Below are 21,945 nucleotides of genomic sequence, written 5' to 3'. Positions count from 1 at the left end.
TTTTAAAAGTGTCTCGGTTCAAATGAAAATTATATGGTCACCTCATTACTAATCTGCAGGGGTACGGCTATTAGCGGTTTCATCAGATTTGGGGGAGGTAGAAAGCAAATGGAAAAGTGATAACTAATTTAGCAAAGTAAAAGTTGTAACTTAAGGTTCTGAGGAGGGGAAAGCACATAGAACTAAATTTTCCTTTAAAAATCCATGAGGCTTTATTCTCTGGAGGAAGCAGAGAGGATCTTAACTCAGGAATACAGAATTCAAGAATTCAGTGAGGCATAGGACTAAAAACAGATGAATTAAGTGAATAAATATACACAGTAGGCCTCCTGTCCCTTTCCCCTGCTTGAACTCAGAATACCAGCAGCCAGACATGCTCCCTTGCTTTGTATATTTCTATAAAAGTTAGAGACAGATTTATTCCGTGGTGACCCATAAAGGCTAAAAGGAGACAGTGACCGAATGTTGTTATAGGTCTATCATTTCTGCCTTGAATAGAGCAATGAAGAGGGTGGACACCCTTCTCACCTGGTTTCAGTTGAACAGTCATAACCAGAGACTTGGCCACGAGGCTCAGGCAATTTCTTCATTGCCTGCATTAATTTGAAAGGGACCCAAAACTTCAGAAAACTGAAGAATTCCACCTACAGGGCCCTGCATTTGATAAGGAATAAAGAGGGAGTGCAACCGTGACCACTTTCTGTCTCTTGTCACAATTTCCAGTCCAGGGAGAGAATCAAAAGTATTCTGTAGCCTTCCCTTCCCAGGCTCCACCAAAAAAAAAAAAAAAAAAAAAAAGATTTTCCTAATTTTTGCCCTCTCTAGAATACTAGTACTAGGTTGTATTTAATTATTTATTTGCAGATCTGTCTCCATCACAAAACTCCAAAATGCATGTGAATGAGAATGGTATATCACTTGGTTGTTGCACCCTCAAGGTGAGTTGAGTGTCTGGGAACTTACTGAATAACTGAGTCTAGATTACTGGCAATGAAGCAATTTGCACATGAAAAAAATCAAGAAATATTATTAAGACTTCTGAAATCCTCCTTTTTAAAAGCATCAAATATTATTCACATTACTCAAAATCATGTACACGAACTAGGCAACACACCTGCATGAGGGTTTTCAGATGCTCTAACGGCGCTGTACATGTTCGAGCACATGTACCCGCTATGCCTCCAGCCAACACATATTTCCATAGGTGGCCAGATTTTCTCTTTTCATCAACTAAATTATGAAAAGTCCATCTATCTCCCATGTCAATTCCCTATCAAAACAAATTTTACATAACATTATAGTTAGCTGATCTCAAATGGAAACGTTATCTCCTAATAAGGTCTGAATTTTTTATATATTTCATCTCCACAGCAAATTTAATATCAGCCTTTCCTAGAATTTTGTATCTTACCAACCAATATAACTTTAAATAGCTCATAAATTAGCTTGAAATACTGTCAATTATAAAATTAATATAATTATATTAAAAATATGAATTGATAATTTTTTGTGTCATGCTTAGGACAACCTTTACAATTCAACCATTTAAAAATCTGTATACCATTTTCAACATAAAATTATTTGTCTAAGATTAAATACGAAAAGAACAATCTGTCAAATTCTAATAAATACTTGTAGCTCTCCTGTGTCTCCTGCATTGCAGGCGGTTTCTTTACCCGCTGAGCCATCGAGGATGCCCCATAGTCAAATACAGGCTGTGCACACAGTGGTGAGAATAGTTATTTAAGAGGCAATAATGTGTAAGTATCTTCGGTGTTCAAGACTAGCGGATTCTCCTATTATCTTCAGTCAGACTTTTCACTTCTCACAAGTTCAATTCAGTCGCTCACTCATGTCGTGTTGCCCTAATGGTCCGGGAGCAAGCAACGAGAATGAAGACAGAATACGAAATCTGGTGCAATGTGTCAGGGGATCTGCAGCCGCTATTGGACTGAGGTGCAGAGTCCACTCTGAGTCCCGCTTTTATTCCTAATTGCAGACTGCAAGATTTTTTGATCATATCTTTCCCAAGACACTACACTGACACAGTCCAGATCTCCTTGTTTTTACCCCAGGCCATTCCCTTTTGGGCTAGTCTCAGGAACCATCAGCAAGTGTGTAGGCAGCGTTCATGCTTGATGCCAACCCAAGTGTTCCAAGGTCCATGCTTTCACGATCCCAGTCACACTCCCTTCTGGGTTTGGCCTTGAGGTTTGTAACAAGGAGATTATCCTTAAGAAAAACATGAAAGATAATCATTAACACAGTTTCTTAATATATGCTGTTTTTCCAGGTGCTCTTTCTGTGGAATTTCTCAAGGCTGTGAAACTACATTATGAGAAATTCCCATTACAGTGTCAGACTCTCTGCGACCCCATGGACTGCAGCACACCAGGCTTCCCTGTCCATCAGCAATTCCCAGAACTTACTCAAACTCATATCCATCAAGTCAGTGATGCCATCCAACCACCTCATCCTCTATTGTCCCCTTCTCCTCCCACCTTCAGTCTTTCCCAGCATCATGGTCTTTTCTAGTGAGTCAGTTCTTCGCATCAGGTGGCCAAAGTATTGGAGTTTCAGCGTCAGCATCAGTCCTTCCAATGAATATTCAGGACTGATTTTCTTTAGGATAGACTGGTTGGATCTCCTTGCAGTCCAAGGGACTCTCAAGAGTCTTCTCCAACACCACAGTTCAAAAGCATCAATTCTTCGGCACTCAGCCTTCTTTATAGTCTGACTCTCACATCCATACATGACTACTGGAAAAAAACATAACTTTGACTAGATGGACCTTTGTTGGCAAAGGAATGTCTCTGCTTTTTAATATGCTGTCTAGGTTGGTCATGGCTTTCCTTCCGAGGAGCAAGCATCTTTTAATTTCATGGCTGCAGTCACCATCTGCAGTGATTTTAAATCTCAAGAAAATAAAATCTGTCACTGTTTCCCCATCTATTTGCCATGTAGTGATGGGACTGGATGCCATGATCTTAGTTTTCTGAATGCTGAGTTTTAAGCCAACTTTTCCCCTTTCCTCTTTCATTTTCATCAAGAGGTTCTTTAGTTCTTTGTTTTCTGCCATAAAGGTGGTGTCATCTGCATATCTGAGGTGATTGATATTTCTCCTGGCAATCTTGATTCCAGCTTGTGCTTCATCCAGCCCAGCATTTCCCATGATGTACTCTGCATATAAGTTAAATAAGCATGGTGACAATATTCAGCCTTGACATACTTATTCCAATTTGGAACCAGTCTGTTGTTCCATTCGCTTCTAACAAAGCAAATATAAAATATATGACAATACATTTAGAAGCACTTTCCTGTGTAATTGATAAAAAAAACCTGGGCCTTCCCATGTAGTGTGCAGAGCAGATAATAAATTCTGTGGTAAATATATCACAAGTAGGTTTTTTTTTGAGGGTCTAGAAGTTTGATCACATATGTCATGATTAAGGACCTAGGCTCAGGAGTCAGGTGGGATTCAAATCCCAAATCCCCAAGCTCCTAATTGAATGAACCCTCTGTGACTTATTTTCCTCAAATGCACAGAGGAACAATACTAATACCTAACTGGATAGACTTTTTTTTTTAATTAAGTAACTTAGAGAATATAAAGCACTCAGCATAATGTTTGGCACTAAAAAACACTCAGTGAATGTCAGTTACCAATATTATTACTTGTAAAACATAGAGTGCTTGAAACCAATTAGTCCTCCAAGTGCTTGGCTGCGCTTAGTCATTAGCAATAATATGACTAGGAAATAGCTCAATATCTGTTTAAGAAATAAAAACTGACATTTATAGAGCAAACCCAGTGCTGTATTAAACAGTTACATGTGTCATCTTCAGTTCTCATAATAACCCTAAGAGAAGTAAGTATTCAGTTCAGTTCAGTTCAGTTCAGTCACTCAGTCGTGTCCGACTCTTTGGGACCCCATGAATCACAGCACACCAGGCCTCCCTGTCCAACACCAACTCCCGGAGTTCACTCAGACTCACATCCATCGAGTAAGTGATGCCATCCAGCCATCTCATCCTCTGTCGTCCCCTTCTCCTCCTGCCCCCAATCCCTCCAAGCATCAGAGTCTTTTCCAATGAGTCAATTCTTTGCATGAGGTGGCCAAAGTCCTGGAGTTTCAGCTTTAGCATCATTCCTTCCAAAGAAATCCCAGGGCGGATCTCCTTCAGAATGGACTGGTCGGATCTCCTTGCAGTCCAAGGGACTCTCAAGAGTCTTCTCTAACACCAAGTTCAAAAGCATCAATTCTTCGGTGCTCAGCCTTCTTCACAGTTCAACTCTCACATCCATACATGACCACTGGAAAAACCATAGCCTTGGCTAGACGGACCTTTGTTGGCAAAGTAATGTCTCTGCTTTTCAATATGCTATCTAGGTTGGTCATAACTTTTCTTCCAAGGAGTAAGCATCTTTTAATTTCATGGCTGCAGTCACCATCTGCAGTGATTTTGGAGCCCCCAAAAATAAAGTCTGACACTGTTTCCACTGTTTCCCCATCTATTTCCCATGAAGTGATGGGACTGGACGCCATGATCTTCGTTTTCTGAATGTTGAGCTTTAAACCAACTTTTTCACTCTCCTCTTTCACTTTCATCAAGAGGCTTTTTAATTCCTCTTCATTTTCTGCCATAAGGGTGGTGTCATCTACATATCTGAGGTGATTGATATTTCTCCTGGCAATCTTGATTCCAGCTTGTGTTTCTTCCAGTCCAGTGTTTCTCATGATGTACTCTGCATATAAGTTAAATAAGCAGGGTGACAATATATAGCCTTGACATACTCCTTTTCCTATTTGAAACCAGTCTGTTGTTCCATGTCCAGTTCTAACTGTAAGTATTAATACCCCAATTTTACAGTTAAGAAAACTGAGGCCCAGAGAGATTAAATAATTTACTCCAGCTCACCCAGATAGCAAGTGGCAGAGCTAGGATTTGAACCAGAGCTGGCACTGTTTCCACCCTGCAGAACTGGCTGCTTTCTACCTCTGGGCTGTACAGCTAGAGTTCCAAGCACATTTGTATCCTGTGAAATTACTATAAACCAAACAGTGGACCTGCCCATGGAACAAATGAAGCACCCTGTTAGCACTATACCCAAAAGGCAGTTCATTGAGTTCATTTTAAATTACTTTAGTAGGTTATCACCAACACTACATCAGTTAATTTTCAAACTATGCACTTTCCATGCCTGTTTGCTGTTTATCTCATTATTAAACAGAAAACTTATCATATATTAGGCATACAATGGGCTTCCCAGGTGGCACTAGTCTACCAATACAGGAGGAGGGCATAGCAACCCACTCCAGTATTCTTGCCTGGAGAATCCCACAGACAGAGGAGCCTGGAATGCTACGGTCCATAGGGTCGCAAAGAGTCAGACACAACTAAAGTGACTTAACATGTACACAGGCATACAATAAATGTATTTTTCATTGTCTTGAAATTGTTTTAATCATCTCTAAAAGGAAGGTATAGAATGAACACTTCCTAAAGGAAAAAATCTCTTAATGATTACATATTTATTGAAAGAATGTTGGTAACTAGACAGTTTTGTAAGGGTCATATTATGAGTAGAGAACGCACACTATTACAGCTAAGATAGTAAGATTATTCTATCTATCAATAGTAATGTGATCCTACTGGTCTTCTCCATTTCTCAGAGACAGGACATATGGATGCATGTATAAATTTGACCCTTGAATAACACAGGGGTTAGAGGCACTGATCCCAGGTACAGTCAAAAATCCATGTAGAACTTTACAGCTAGCCCTCCATATCCATTGTCAGCCACAGATCATGTAGTATTTTAGTACTTATTTACTGCAAAAAAATATGCATATAAGTAAATCTGTGAAGTTCAAATCTGCATTGTCCAAGGTTTAACTGTATACATATAATCATGAGACACAGAATAGTATAGATTTTAGTTTGTAGTTACTAAGCAAAACTTTTAAGATAGTTTAAGAAATTTTCAGAACTTTAAGAAAATTATGAAGCATAGATTTTTAAGTGCACCAACAGACAAGACCTATGCCGACTATGAGGTATATATGCATATGAAAAAAACTAAAGCTTTGAATACTCTTTCAAAAACTTCTGTTCAAAGTTTATTCATTCATCCAACAAATATTTATCAGTGAAGTGTTATATAATACAGCAATCTGCAATTCACACTCCCTACTTTTCAGTCAAGAAAATAAGCAACTACAACACAAAATGATGGCGCTGAGTAGGAGTAATCAACTCTTAAGAGTGTACTTCCTCTCAACAGATGTGTGCCTTTTGCAGGCTGAAACTTTAGCTGAAGTAGATATTACATGTCAACTCAGATTTTTTAGCATCATACACATTTCTGAGGAAACATCACTTATAGTATAGTATAGCATCACTTTTTTCATCAGCAAAACCTCACTAAATAATTTTCTGGCCCCACAATTTTCTAAGAGTATGTAATGCATTACATTTACACCCATGATTCATAGAATAAGACATACAAATTCGTAAAAAGAGACCACTTACGGTAAAATGGCTCCAGTAATGGGCAATTTCCTCCATATTTCTTGCAGGTTTAAATAAAAAATACTTCCTCCATTCATCCCAATCCACTGTCAGTGACCCATCAGCATCCATGCTATAAATTAATACAAATTACAATTCATACATTTTAAAAAGCATTATCAAAATGACATCTCATATTCTTAAAATTTGAGCTATGTTGAGTTCTGCACATTGTTACTTTTGTGATATAGAAAGTGCATCTCACATCTCTAAATTTTGGTTTATATGGGAATAATTCCTATAAAACAGAGCTAGGAGACTATTAAACTGGATTATATGTACAAAGGCCTTGTAAATTATAAAGAACTAACAAGCTGTCAGTATTACTACATCCCAATCTTCTAGCATTTCTCCTTTAAATATTTCCCCTTCTCCCTATTTGTAACTTCATCTTGTAACTCCTTAACAATCAAAACAATGGCTGACAATTACCCTTTTTGGTTAGGGATCTCAAAAGGCAATTTTCTTTTCTATGGATATAAAATATCCAATGTCAAAAATATCATAAGAAATGCAAATATCAATGGAAATAGAATTCTCATTAATATGAGATAATAGTAAACTAATTTTAAAAATTCTCATCAGGGAATTTCTCAAATCTTTGAATGAAATTAAGAATGTGAAGAAAGATAATGAAATATATCATTTTGAAATGTGAGGTTCCCAAAATTTTAAAGTTACTTGTTTGAGGTAGCACCCTTTCTCATTTTCCTCAGTGATTACTGCTAATTTTCACGCATCTCAAGCCACCAAATCAATTTTTGACTCTCACTCTCAGGCCATGTTGTCCCCCATTTCTCCGTAAAACATGAGTGCTGAAGTGTTCTCATCTTAAAACCTCTTAACCCAACCTTCCCCACAGTCACCCCTTAGATCTCTGCCTTTGCAGTAACACTCTCTAAAGAGTTGTCTAGGGATTTCCCTGGTGGTCCAGTGGTTAAGACTCTAAGCTTTCAATGCAGGGGGGCCAGGTTCAATCCCTGGCCGGGGAAATTAAGATCCCATAAGCTGCATAGTACAGCCAAAAAATGAGAAGGGCATGGCAACCCATTTCAGTACTCTTGCCTGGAGGATCCCATGCACAGAGGAGCCTGGCAGTCTACAGTCCATGGGGTCGCAAAGAGTCAGACACCACTGAAGTGACTTAGCATGCACGCACATATACAGCCAAAATATATACATAAATAAGTTACTTTAAAGAGCTATCTACCTTCTGTCTCCACTTTCTCATTCTCTTTTGAACCCACTCCCATCAGGCTCTCACTACTATTACTACACCAGTATTCTCCATGGCACCAAATTAGTGATCCATTCTCTACCCTCATCTTTACCCTATCAGCAGCATATGACAAAGACAGTTGTCTCCTCCTTGAAACATTTTCTTCATCTAGTTTCCAGAATAAAGTGTCCTCTTAGCCCTTCTCCTTTTTCTCTGCTCCTTCTCTGTCTCCTTCACTGGTTTGCCCTCATCTCCCCTACCTCTAAATATTAGAGAACACCAGGACTCAGAGCATTATACTCTCTTCTTGGTTATCTCTTCCAGTCTCATGGCTTCAAATACCATCTATGGGGCTATGATGTCTTCCAAATGTCTCTCTTGAGCGATCCTCTGAACGACAGATTACTATTTCAAGTTGCCCACCTAACATTTCTACTTAGATGTCTGGTTAGCATCTGAAACGCAACAAAAACAAACCTGAACTCTGATATCTACCCCATCCCAAACGTGCTTTTCTCACAGTTTTACCCCTCTCAATATATGACAGTTCCATTCTTTCAGATGCTCAGGCCAAAAATCTTGGCACTATCCTTGACTATTTTTTTTCTTTTACACCCACTCACAATTCAGCAGTAAATATTGTGAACATTTCAAAATACACCCAGAATCCAATCACTACTTACCTCCTCCATCTTGCTACAAGCCACCCTCAAATGCTGTCTGTATTATTGTATACCTGTCCTCCATACTCTCACCCTTGTCCCCCCTGTTCTCAACACATTGGCCAGAATGATCCTAAAATCTAAAATCATGTCATACCTCTGTCTAAAACCATCCAATGACTTACCAGGGCAAAAGCCAAAGTCCTTATAATTTCCTGCAAGATCATATGTGATCTGACTCCTGTTACCTCTTAAAGCTCATCTCCTACCACCCTCTTCCTCATTCACTCTATTCCAGGCACACTGCTCCCCGCTCAGTGTCCTAACCTTGTCAGATACACTGCCTTTCTGGTGACTTTGCTCATTCTACTTCCTTTGCCTAGACTGCTCTTCTCTCAAAGACCATCATGACTCCTTCCTCACTTCTTCAAATCTCTACACAAATGTCACCATCATGACCTTTCCCAACTCACCATATCTAATAAAACTGCAACTCCCCTATCACTCACACATCCATACTGTTTTCCTCCCTTCTATTATTTTTCCACTTATCAACATCTAACATAATTTGTTTTTCTCCTATTGTCTCCTCTTGGTTATTGAGTGTTCCATAGAGCAGGCATTTCTGCCTGTTCCCTTCACTGCTACATCCCTGGCATCTATATAAATGCCATGCACTCAGTAAATGAATGAATAAACTTCTCTCTACCCACTTTTATCCTCCCCTCTTATGTTCCTAGACTCAGAGAATTACATGTGGACTCTTCCTCAAGGACCCTCTCTGTCTCTCTTGAGCTTTGGGCCTACTCCTTCTCAATCATTAACTTCCTTTCTCTACAAGATATCCAACAAATGTCTCTCTTTCTCATGGCTACTTCTCCACAAATCTCTCCTATCCTTCAAAAGATTATAAAAATACAATGTAAAAAGACTTGCTTAGTCATCTTCTCCATCTTATCTAAGCTTCCCAAATCAGTATACTACATTCATCATACCCACCTCCTCACTTCCCATTCGTTCAGTAGCCCAGTGCAATCTGACATAACCCTTTACCACCCACTGAAACTGTTTTCACTGAGAGGACCAGAAATCTCAAATGAGCAGATCCAAGGAATTTTGTTTTCTATATTTATGTTGCCAGTCCCTCCTGTTAAATCTGATACTCTCCACCCTTGGTTTTTGTAACAATATTAAGTTAGTCAGAAAACATGTATTGATCTGTTAGTACATTCCAGACACTGTACTAGGCATTGACTATAAAATAATGGATAATATACTTTGGTCCCAGCTTTACAGTCTATTGGGAATAGGGAATATGACAGATGAACCTCTGTAAAGTTGTAAAAGGAAATACCACCAAAACTAAAAAATTTTCAGAGGTCAGAGTCACATCTGAATAGAGACCTAAAGAATAAGCAGGGGATATCCAGGTGAAGGAGCTAGAATGGGTCTCCCAGACAGAAAGAACAGTTTGTACAAGGGTTGAAGCAATGGGACTCCAGAGTGTTTGTTGCTGTTGTTGTTGTTGTTCAAGACGGAAAGCTTAGTCGGCCTGGAGCACAGAGTGGAGGGAGAGTTCTGGATGACGAGACTAGAGAGGTGGGCCAGACCACGTGGAGCACGGTAGACCACAGAAAGGAAACAAGGTTCCATCTTAACCCTAGGAATAGTATTGATTATTAACATGGATATGATAATTCTAAATGAAGTGATAGCAAATCAAATTCCTCTGTATACTTAGAAGAGCAACAAAAACCATGTTTCTGTGAGTAAATCCAACAAAAGTTATATAAGAGCTTTATAGAGAATATATAACATTAAAAGACATTAAAGAAGATCTAAAAATAAAGACATACATAATATTCATGAAACAGAAAATGTAACATCATAAGTACATCACTTCTCCCCCAAATGGATCTATAAATTACATGCAACTGCAATCAAAATTCCAAAAAGGGGGAATTAAATTCCCGGTGGTCCAGTGGTTAGGACTCCATGCTTCCAGGGCAGGGGGCATGGGTTCAATCCCTGGTTGGGGAACTAAGAATCCCACATGCTGCATGGCGCGGCCAAAAAAAGTTCCAAAAGGGGTATATGAGTGTATGTATGCACATGTGCATATTTATATATGTATCTGAATCAGCTGATTCTAAAATGCATATAGAAGATTAAAGGGCCAAGAATAGCATTGACATTATTGAAGATGAAGAAAGTAAAACCAGATATCAAGATGTATTCTAAAGTGATAGCAATTAGGAGATGGTAATGATGCATAACAGACAACAGCCAATGTAATAAAGTAAAGAGATGAGAAACACATCCACATACAGATGGAAATTTAATAATATGACAGAGGTAAGCATTTCAAATTGTGGGAAAAGGATGAGACCAGTCAATTAATGGTGATGGAACAACAGACCATATAGAAAAAAATGAAACTGGACATGTAATTTTATAACATACATGAACATCAATTACAGATGAGTTAAAGAACTAAAAGTAAAATGCAAAATTGTAAAAACAAGATATAGGTTAACATTTTTATATCCCAGGGTAAGGAAGAATTTTTCAAGGTGTTAAAAGCACATGCATAAAAGAAAAAGATGGACAAATATGACTACATTAAAACTGAAATTTTCTGCACAATGACAAAAACACAAAAAATGAATTTAGAATAAGAAACAAGCTGGGAAAAGACATTTGCAGCACATATAACCATCATAGGATTAACATCCAGAATTTACAAAGGAACAGCTACAAACCATTAAGAAAACGATGACCAATTCAGCTTAAAAGTAGGCAAAAGACTTAAGTAATTCATAGGGAGGTAATATCCAAATGGCCAGCTAATACATTAAAAGATGTTCAGACTCACTAGCAATGAGGAATATAAGTAAATTAAATCAAATTATATTAAAACAGCAGGACAATATTTCTGACCCATGGGTTTGGAAAATATTTAAATATTAGAAGACTATAGTATCAAGTAATAGGAAGGAAATACATTTCTAGTAGAATACTAAATTGGTACAACCACTCTGGAGAAAAATTTGTAATATCTAATTAAAGGTCTGTATACCCTACAGTTATGCAACTTGACTGCAAGTAATAAACAAGATGACGTATACGAGACTATTCATTCCAGCATTGTTTTGTACTAGTAACAAAACAAAATTTAAAAAAAATTTTTTTTCAGGTATCATATAGGAAGTCCAAATTTCAAAGGGGAAAGTGATCTGTGCATGGTTTTTTTAAAAATATTTTTGCATATATTTACCATTTTATTGTGTGTATATAGACGACCATATAGGAAATTGATATATTTTTTTTCTTTTTAAAAACATTTGTTTATTTATTTGACTATGCCAGGTCTTTACTGCAGCACATGGGATCTTTAGTTGTTTAATAGTGGATTTGTTAATACTTTTTACATAACATTACTATTTAAATTGTAAACAGATTTTTCTCAGGATTAGTTTGAAAAATAATCTGAATTGTCATTTTAACATCCATCTATAGGGAAGTGATTAGTTCTATTACTCAAATTTGTTTCCTCAGCATTGAAATGACTTAATAGAACCCTCGTGACCTGCTGCAAAAATTTTCCTCTAAAGAAAAGGTTATGGTAGCAAATGACATTTATTTTATTTTGTAAAAAAAGAAAAAATATATATACTATGTACTTTTGCGTAAACACTGAAAAATCTCTAGTCATCTCTAAGAATTAACTTGCAACTGTTTCTATAGTGCTGTCCTCTTGGGCAGTGGGCGGTTAGTTACATGACTTCGTGTTTGTTTCCTTTGCAGTCTTTTTTTTTTTCCTTCCTAATAGGGGAAAAAAAAAAAAGGCCACCCGCATCTGGTCCCATTCCTGTTGCAGTGAAACCTCGAGTTCCACAGACTTTGCATGCTGGCTTCTCTAACCCTGTGTGCTGCGTGTGCTTGTTTTTCTCATCTATTCTTTTTTAAATTCATGCTTAACTACTGTGGGAGAGAATAACTGTAAACAGCTTTAATTAAATCATACTTATAAAAAACTATTTTCTTAAACTCCAAAAAAAAAAATTCTAAATTCTATCAGGAGAATTCATAAGTAAATTGAATCATATACATTAAATAGAAGCTGTACACTGACTAAAATGATTGATGCTATAGACATCAACATCAACAAATCTCTAAAATATAATATTTAGTAAAAGTGATTTAAAAAATATGCAGCATGCCACCATTTAAATAATGTCTTAAAATATGAGAAGCAGTATCATACTTTATGTAGGTAGTAAAATATACACAGAGATAAAAATGTGTATGGGGATGATAAGTTCAGGATAGTAGTTACTTCTGGCAGAAAAGAAGGAAATGGGTTTAAAGACACTGAAAATTTCAGCTGTCTGTAACGTTTTATTTATTTGAAAAATCTGAACCAAATATGGCAAAATGTTAAATATGACAAACCCAGTGATGGTATGGTTGTTTGTGATAAAATTCTCTATTGGTCTGTATGTTTCTTGAATGAAACAGTTCATAACAAGTTAGCTTTATCTCAGGAATGTTTAATGTCAGATCTACTACTATAGTACATTAAATAAATAAGTCAAGTGAAGGGTTTCCCTGGTGGCTCAGTGGTAGAGAATCCACCTGCCAATGCAAGAGACACAGGTTTGATCCCTGATCCAGGAAGATCCTACATGCCTGGGAGCAACTGAGCCTGTGCACCACAACTGAGCCTGTGTGCCACAACTGAGCCTGTGTGTCATAACTGAGCCTGTGCGCCACAACTGAGCCTGTGCGTCATAACTGAGCCTGTGCGCCACAACTGAGCCTGTGCTGTAGAGCCCAGGAGCCACAACTGCTGAGCCTGAGCACTTTAGGGCCCGTGCTCCGAACAAGAGAAGCCACAGCAAGAGAAGCCTGCGCGCGGCAACTAGAGAGTAGCCTGTGCTCACCACAAATAGAGAAGCCCATGCAGCAACGAAGACCCAGCACAGCCAAAAGTAAGTTTTTAAAAAATAGGTTAAGTGAAAAAAGTGGTATAGTTGACAAAATTCAGCTCTCTTTCCTAGTAGAGATACTTTTCTTCAGTGTTTTCTTATGCGTCCCTATCATAACTTTCGCCACTCTGCAACTCAGCTCCCCTCAGCCCCATAGACTATTAGCTCTGCAAGGATGGGCACCAGGACCATATCATTTATACCACTGAATCTTCACTGGCTACTGCATGTGTCGCAAAAAGCATCAATCAATATCTGATTGATAGGTGACTTGATTGAGTGGATGCTTGATGGACTGATTAATAGCATAAAGCATATGATCTTACAAAAAATAGATGCATAAATATAAAATAAATATAAAATTATATCAATGGATTAATATTGCAGAGGTGGATTATGGTGACCTTAAGCAACTTACATAACCTCAGTAAAACAAGGAAAATAATAGCCTTTGCCTCTAAAGTCTTAAGAGACTTAAAGCAGATAATATATCATATAGAACAGTGATAGCAAACAGATGATTATGAGCCATTATTCATATTTTCACAAAATTTCCATAGTTTTCACTTTCATAATGAAAAAGCTGTTTGTGTTTTTTGTTTGCTTGTGGGGTTTTTGGTTTTTTGTTTGTTTTGTTTTTGTTTTTTTGGCTACACTGTACAGCATGAGGGATCTTAGTTCCCCAACCAGAGATTGAACCCACAACAACCCCTGCAGTGAAAGCACAGAGTCCTAACCACTGGACTGCAAAGAAAGTCCCAAAAAGGTTTTAAAGAAAGAAAGAAAGTGAAGTCACTCAGTCGTGTCTGACTCTTTGTGACCCCATGGACTATAGCCCAACCAGACTCCTCCATCCATGGGATTTTCCAGGCAAGAATACTAGAATGGGTTGCCATTTCCTTCTCCAGGGGATCTTCCTGACCCAGGAATTGAACCCAGGTCTCCCGCATTGCAGGCAGATTCTTTACTGTCTAAGTCACAAGGGAAGCCCAAAAGGTTTTAAAGTAAATAAAAATTAATTTTAAAATGTATATAATATGTAAGGGCTGACCTTTCAAGAATCTTCAATGCCTCTTTTTCAGAAATATGTATACCTATTAAGTTGAGACTATTGATAATTTCTGAAGGATCAATCACTCCTTTAAAAGAATAAAGAAAATGAGCATCACTGGAAGGTTTGAAAATATGCAGAGGCAAACAGTAACGCAGTATTCAGCACATTATCACAACATGCCATAAAACATCAACATCCCAATTACTTTTTCTACTTGCCAAGACAAAGAAACTGGAAAGTCCATATGACATTTCTTATATTAATAAATAAAAAGTTTATCTCCAATATTGCTTAAATAAGTCATTCTTGTCTCTTCTTTCCCTCAGCCTACTACACATTCAACCACCAAATGTGGTCTGTTCTGTGCCTGTTTCCCAAGTCATTTATTCCCATCAACCCAGTCCCACAGTAGCTCAAAATGCCAGTCCATGCTCTACACAAATATGATGGGGTTACTACCCCCACTACTGAAAACTCTTCAGAGGCTTCCCACCTCATTCCCCTTTATGATCAAGTCCAGAAACCTTTCCAGACCCCAAGACTCTCCATGGTCCTACCTGTGCCAGCCTCACAGCCTCATCTCTGACACTTTCCCTTGCTCTCAGCTTCACCCTCACTGGTCTTCCTCTAGTTCCTCAGACATGACCTACTCCCCCTAGGTGACCACAGCCTCCCAAAAAGCTATTTCCCCTGCCTGGACCACTCTTCCCTACTCTTCACTAAGGTAACTTTTACTGATCTTTCCAGACTCAGCTTAACCACCATTGCCACATGGAGCTTCATGTAAAAACCTTACCAAAATGAAATAAATATTTCTCAGATCTTTAGCTAAAAAGCATATTACTCAAAGGGTATAACCTTTTTGTTGGTGGTTTTCTTTTTGAAAGGTAGTATGTAAATAAAAGCAACATCATTTAAAAATATTTCTTAAAAGTAATAATAAAACAAATGACAGAATTAAATAAATGAGTTTTCAATAACCTTTCAGAGAAGCCAAACACCTAAAAATAAACCTTTACTAAAACACAATTAATTTTTGGATAAAATTACTAGTTGTATTAAAAACAAACCATCATTATTTGTGTCCAAACCTCTTAAAAGTCAATTTCATGTTTATCTCATTATCTTTTATGTACTGCATAAATGTGCCAAGGTCCAGCAGATTATGCTCATTATCAACCACAGATTTTAAAATTATCTACAAGAAAGAAAAAATGATATTAGAGATACATTCACACAAGGTAGATAACAAATTACAGCATTTAAATATTTATATATTTATCACATGTAAATCAATCTGCCACAAATTACCAGTGCCTTATTTTTAGAGTAAAATTTCTAACACTGAAAACATAGAATCATTGAGTACTGGAATTTTAAAGAACTTTATCAATTGACTACTCTTCTACTCAACAGCCATACATGTATTCATTCACTCAATAAATATATAAGGAACTAAACGCTTGAGAAACAGAAATGAGTTAGCAATAATCCCAGTGCTCCAGAAGCTTACAGACTAATAGGGAAGACACCAAAATCACAGTGGTAGAAAATGATCAAGCATCAGAGGATAACAAAGATGTGAGTGCTCTGAAGAAGGGACAGAGATAGAGAAGGGACTCAAATATTTTTTAATTGAATAGCAAAAGGTGAGCAAACAAAGAAACAAAGGTGTGAGAAATGTAGCAAAGATCACCAGCCATCCACCAAAATTCCTCATTGCCTTCTTTGGACACGTGGCTAGATTACACTTCCTAGTCTCCCTTGCAGTTAGGCATGGTCCTGTGACCAAGATCTCTCCAACAAAATCCAAGTGAAAGTAATGTGTGCCACTTCTAGGTCTAGCTAATAAAATCCTCTCACATGTCTTCCCCCACGCTCATTCCTTTCACCAGCTAAATGCAGATGATGATGAGACCCTTGAACAGAACATAGTCACAAGAGAGAAAGAACCTGGATCCCTGCATATCTGCAAGTTGGAGAATTGTCCTACCAAACACAACACCCTTCAGGAAATCAGGAAACCTTCAATACCATACTAAGAGGTTTACACTTTTCCCACCAACATTGTCCACTCCTGAAGAGGAGGGTCATGAACTAATGAGATGTACTTTCAAAAATGTCATATGATGGCAATGTGGAAGAAGTGATGCTGAGAGGTAAGGGCAGGAAGACTGGTTATAAGTCTGTTCCAGTAACAGGTGAGAGATAAGGGCAGGAAGACTGGTTATAAGTCTGTTCCAGTAACAGGTGAGAGACAGTAGAGTCATCATAATGGTCCTATGAGACAAGCACTAATAAGATCCCTATTTTACAGCTCAGGACACATTATGAGAAGGCTAGAAATCTGAGGACATTCATGCCAGTTCACCTCTGCTTCCTCAGTGAAGTAAAGGGCATGGTCAGCTGGAAGGGAGGAGCAAGGAGCTTGTGGTTGGGATAGGCGGGGTTTCTCAACCCTGCCACGACTGACATTTGAGACCAGATAACTTTGTTGTCCTGTGCATTACAGCATGTTTAGCATCATCTCTCACTACATCCATAAGGATCATGAGCTCCTTACTGCCAAATTCAGACTTAAACTGAAGAAATTAGGGAAAACCACTAGACCATTCAGGTATAACCTAAATCAAATCCCTTTTGATTATACAGTGGAAGTGACAAATAGATTTAAGGGACTAGATCTGATAGACAGAGTGCCTGATGAACTATGGACACAGGTTCATGACATTGTACAGGAGATAGGAATCAAGACCACCCCCAAGAAAAAGAAATGCAAAAAAGCAAAATGCTGTCTGAGGAGGCCTTACAAATAGCTGTGAAAAGAAGAGAAGTGAAGAGCAAAGGGGAAAAGGAAAGATATACCCATTTGAATGCAGAGTACCAAAGAATAGCAAGGAGAGATAAGAAAGCCTTCCTCAGCAATCAATGCAAAGAAACAGAGGAAAACAATAGAATGGGAAAGACTAGAGATCTCTTCAAGAAAATTAGAGATACCAAGGGAACACTTCATGCAAAGGCGGGCACAATAAAGGACAGAAAGAGTATGGACCTAACAGAACAGAAGATATTAAGACGAGGTGGCAAGAATACACACAAAAAAAACTGTAAAAAAAAGATCTTCATGACCCAGATAATCATGATGGCGTGATCACTCACACTCACCTAGAGCCAGACATCCTGGAAAGTGAAGTCAAGTGGGCCTTAGGAAGCATCACTAAGAACAAAGTTTGCGGAGGTGATGGAATTCCAGTTGAACTATTTCAAATCCTGAAAGATGATGCTGTGAAAGTGCTGCACTCAATATGTCAGCAAATTTGGAAAACTCAGCAGTGGCCACGGGACTGGAAAAGGTCAGTTTTCATTCCAATCCCAAAGAAAGGCAATGCCAAAGAATGCTCAAACTACCACACAACTGCACTCATCTCACACGCTAGTAAAGTAATGCTCAAAATTCTCCAAGCCAAAGTTCAGCAGTAAGTGAACCGTGAACTTCCAGATGTTCAAGCTGGTTTTAGAAAAGGCAGAGGAACCAGAGATCAAATTGCCACCATCCACTGGATCATCGAAAAAGTAAGAGAGTTCCAAAAAAACATCTATCTCTGCTTTATTGACTATGCCAAAGCCTTTGACTGTGTGGATCACAATAAACTGTGGAAAATTCTGAAAGAGATGGGAATACCAGACCACCTGACCTGCCTCTTAAGAAACCTGTATGCAGGTCAGGAAGCAACAGGAAGAACTGGACATGGAACAACAGACTGGTTCCAAATAGGAAAAGGAGTGCATCAAGACTGTATATTGTCACCCTGCTTATTTAACTTATATGCAGAGTACATCATGAGGAACACTAAGCTAGAGGAAGCACAAGCTGGAATCAAGATTGCCGGGAGAAATATCAATAATCTCAGATATGCAGATGACACCACCCTTATGGCAGAAAGTAAAGAAGAACTAAAGAGCCTCTTGATGAAAGTGAAAGAGGAGAGTGAAAAAGTTGGCTTAAAGCTCAACATTCAGAAAACTAAGATCATGACATCCGGTCCCATCACTTCACAGCAAATAGATGGGGAAACAGGGAAACAGTGGCTGACTTTATTTTGGGGGGCTCCAAAATCACTGCAGATGGTGATTGTAGCCATGAAATTAAAAGACGCTTACTCTTGGAAGGAAAGTTATGACCAACCTAGACAGCATATTAAAAAGCAGAGACATTATTTTGTCAACAAAGGTCCGTCTAGTCAAAGCTATGGTTTTTCCAGTGGTCATGTATGGATGTGAGAATTGCACTATAAAGAAAGATGAGCACAGAAGAATTGATGCTTTTGAACTGTGGTGTTGGAGAAGACTCTTGAGAGTCCCTTGGACTGCAAGGAGATCTAGCCAGTCTATCCTAAAGGAGATCAGTTCTGGGTGTTCATTGGACGGACTGGTGTTGAAGCTGAAACTCCAATACTTTGGCCACCTGATGGGAAGAGCTGATTCATTTGAAAAGACTCTGATGCTGGGAAAGATTGAGGGCAGGAGGAGAAGGGGACAACAGAGGATGAGATGGTTGAATGGCATCACCGACTCAATGGACATGAGTTTGAATTAACTCTGGGAGCTGGTGATGGACAGGGAGGCCTGGCATGCTATGGTTCATGGGGTCACAGAGTCGGACATGACTGAGTGACTGAACTGACTGACTGACTGACTCACTCACTATATCCTTCACATCACACACATACATCTCCCAGTGTCCCAACCATCCAAAATGTCATATGTCTCTGAGGGACAAAATCACCCCTAGTGGAGAACCACTGGGATAAATGGATAGAAGATAAAATTGACAGGCTGCTAAAGCAGAAGACCCAGCTCTTGCCTGAGAAGAGAGATGGAATAACAAGATTCTGGGGCTGCATTCTGAAGGAAAGCATAACTTCATCAGCTTGTTTGATGATTCTGTGTAACACAAAGTGAGTGCAACAAAAAGCCTTGGACACACAGAATTCAGTGAAAGCAATATATGTTATATAAAATTAGGACTGGAATCTGTGGTTGGTTGGGCCTTAGGGATCAAACCATCAGTTTCCATAACAAAAATGTTAGATAGCATTAATCCATCCCCCATTTCTCTGGTATACACTACATAAATCCTAAGAACTATGGTGCACAAACTATGTGTTACTGTGCTGACTGTATGGTTTTTCTAGATTCAGTGTTCTCTGCTCTCACATCCATCATTCAATTCAAGCCTACCAGATGGAAACTTACTAAATACTATTTCCCATAATTCAACGTAATTCAGTCACCTCACAAGGAAAAGATTTCTATAAAGCCTGGTGTACTGTCACCTTTTCAAACTCATGTGCACATATGTTCCCATGGTGCTGCTGAAGCCACTAGTCTCTTAGAGAAGATTTAAGTAAAACAAAGACTTTACTTTTACTGCAAGTCAGCTAGTTAAACATACAGTTGTGGAAATGAGGACCCTCTGAGAATACAATAGTGAGTATTGATATTGCCACGTGTTGAGCTTAAGGATAACTCTACAGTGTAAGGTATAGTGCAGTACGGCGACTTCTACTGCTAAGTCGCTTCAGTCGTGTCCGACTCTGTGCAACCCCATAGATGGCAGCCCACCAGGCTTCTCTGTCCCTGGGATTCTCCAGGCAAGAACACTGGAGTGGGTTGCCGTTTCCTTTTCCAATGCAGGAAAGTGAAAAGTGAAAGTGAAGTCGCTCAGTTGTGTCCGACCCTCAGCGACCCCATGGACTGCAGCCTTCCAGGCTACTCCGTCCATGGGATTTTCCAGGCAAGAGTACTGGAGTGGGTTGCCATTGCCTTCTCCGACAGCGACTTCTAAGTGTAGGGTTAAACGGACAAGTATTGGTTTTAACTGGGGTTTCACAGGTGGCTCAGTGTAAAGCATCTGTCTGCCAGTGAAGCAGTGGCAAAGCATGTGGGTTCAATCCCTGGATCTGGAAGATCCTCTGGAAAAGGAAATGGCAACCCACTCCAGTATTCTGAGTAGCAAGTGCACACACAGGGAACTCCCAAAGGTCTTAGCGGGGAGCCCTTCAGTGCCAGCCCCACTACCCAAGCTATGGGACGCCCTTGGGTAGAGCTCAGGAGGAGCCATCAAGACAGACTCTTGGAGTTTCCAAGAGCGAAACGAATTTGCGCCCAAGCCCAGGCAGTCGGCTTCCTCCAGGGGTTCCGTTAACCTGTAGGAATGCCTAGCAAACCTTTTGTGTTTTGATGGCTTGGACCCTATTTTTAGGTAAGACTGCTACATGTTTCACCGGAGCAGCTCACTTATAGGACAGAAACGTGTGGAAAAGTGTTCCACCAGCGGGCTGTCTCTGGTGAAGCAGCTCACACCAAAAAACGTCTGGGGACTGGGCCCCAAAGAGATGAGCGGGTGTCTACGCCCCCACCCCCATATCACCCCTGCAGTGCCTCTCGCCCCGCACGCTCCCTGAGGCCTGAATGCACCAAGGCCCACCTCCTCCTCCCCACCCGGAGGGAAGCCCAGGGCCTCCAGTCCTTCCTGCAGTTCCACGAGGTCCACCATCCCGTCCCCGCGGCGGCCCAGCTTCTGGAAGAGCTCTTCGAAAAGGCTGTCGAACTCGTGTTCCTGGCCAGCCACGGTGGGTGGCAGGAAGCCTCCTCTGCCGCGCAGCATGGTCACGCAGCGCCAAGGGAACCCCGAGAAGTGGGAAAGCCCCACCCGCAGGCCGAGCCGGGAGCCTCCGAGGGGGCGGCCCTGCGGGCGGTGTAGCAACTGCCCCTGGAACGCGTGGTCCGACGCCGCTGGGTTCCGCGCCAGCGGGCGAGGAATGTCCCTTTGGTTCCGGGTTTGCTTCTGCCAGTCTTCTTTTATTTTATTTATTTATTTATTTATTTATTTATTTTTACTTTGCATTCCAATGGTAAGATACCTGGCTTCTATTTTATTTTTTTTTTAATGAGGTTAATGTTTGGCTGGGGATTCCCAGACAGCACAGTCTTAATTCAAACTTTAAAGTGACCGAGGGTAGTCTAGGGTTGTGAATTTTTAGGAGAGGTGTTTTTTTTTTTTTTTTTTTTTTTTCCAGTTTTTTTCTCAGAGCCGAGGTTGAAGGAGATCAGACTCCGTGAAGCTACCCTGGGTCTATTCTCTCTCTTCCTTTTTCTAGGCCAAAGCTTCATCTCCCATTCCCATGGAGTTGTTGAAATCCACACCTCTTAGTAACCAAGGGAGAAAATATGAGGACTTCTTTTTATATTTATAAAAGGGGGGAAATAAGCTTTCTAATATCTAACATGAACTGACAATTGCACATATATACAATATTTAAGTAAGTATACCAAAAATGACGGTGATTGAACAAAGAAATTTATCTAGTGTAATGCAAGCCATCACCTGGTCAATGGGCCAGTGAGCTAGTTGAAGGGCTGGCAAGAAAATCAGCAGCAGTC

The 21,945-nt window shown here is 39.5% G+C and overlaps 1 protein-coding gene across 1 annotated transcript in view; it reads right to left on the bottom strand.

Moving 5' to 3' along the window:
• The window catches only part of LOC120856525 (calcium-binding mitochondrial carrier protein SCaMC-1-like), a 43,889-nt gene extending 22,720 nt beyond the window's left edge, over positions 1-21,169 (bottom strand). Inside the window, 6 exon segments of the mRNA XM_040231914.1 lie at positions 1,113-1,270; positions 6,535-6,646; positions 14,497-14,584; positions 15,570-15,591; positions 15,593-15,697; positions 20,933-21,169. Coding sequence (XP_040087848.1) covers positions 1,113-1,270; positions 6,535-6,646; positions 14,497-14,584; positions 15,570-15,591; positions 15,593-15,697; positions 20,933-21,169 — 722 coding nt within the window.
• Between the last annotated feature and the right edge of the window lie 776 nt (positions 21,170-21,945).

This window comes from Oryx dammah, unplaced genomic scaffold (assembly GCF_014754425.2).
Source record: "Oryx dammah isolate SB20612 unplaced genomic scaffold, SCBI_Odam_1.1 HiC_scaffold_28, whole genome shotgun sequence".
Classification (NCBI taxonomy): domain Eukaryota; kingdom Metazoa; phylum Chordata; class Mammalia; order Artiodactyla; family Bovidae; genus Oryx; species Oryx dammah.
This window is presented reverse-complemented; position numbering and strand designations above follow the sequence as displayed.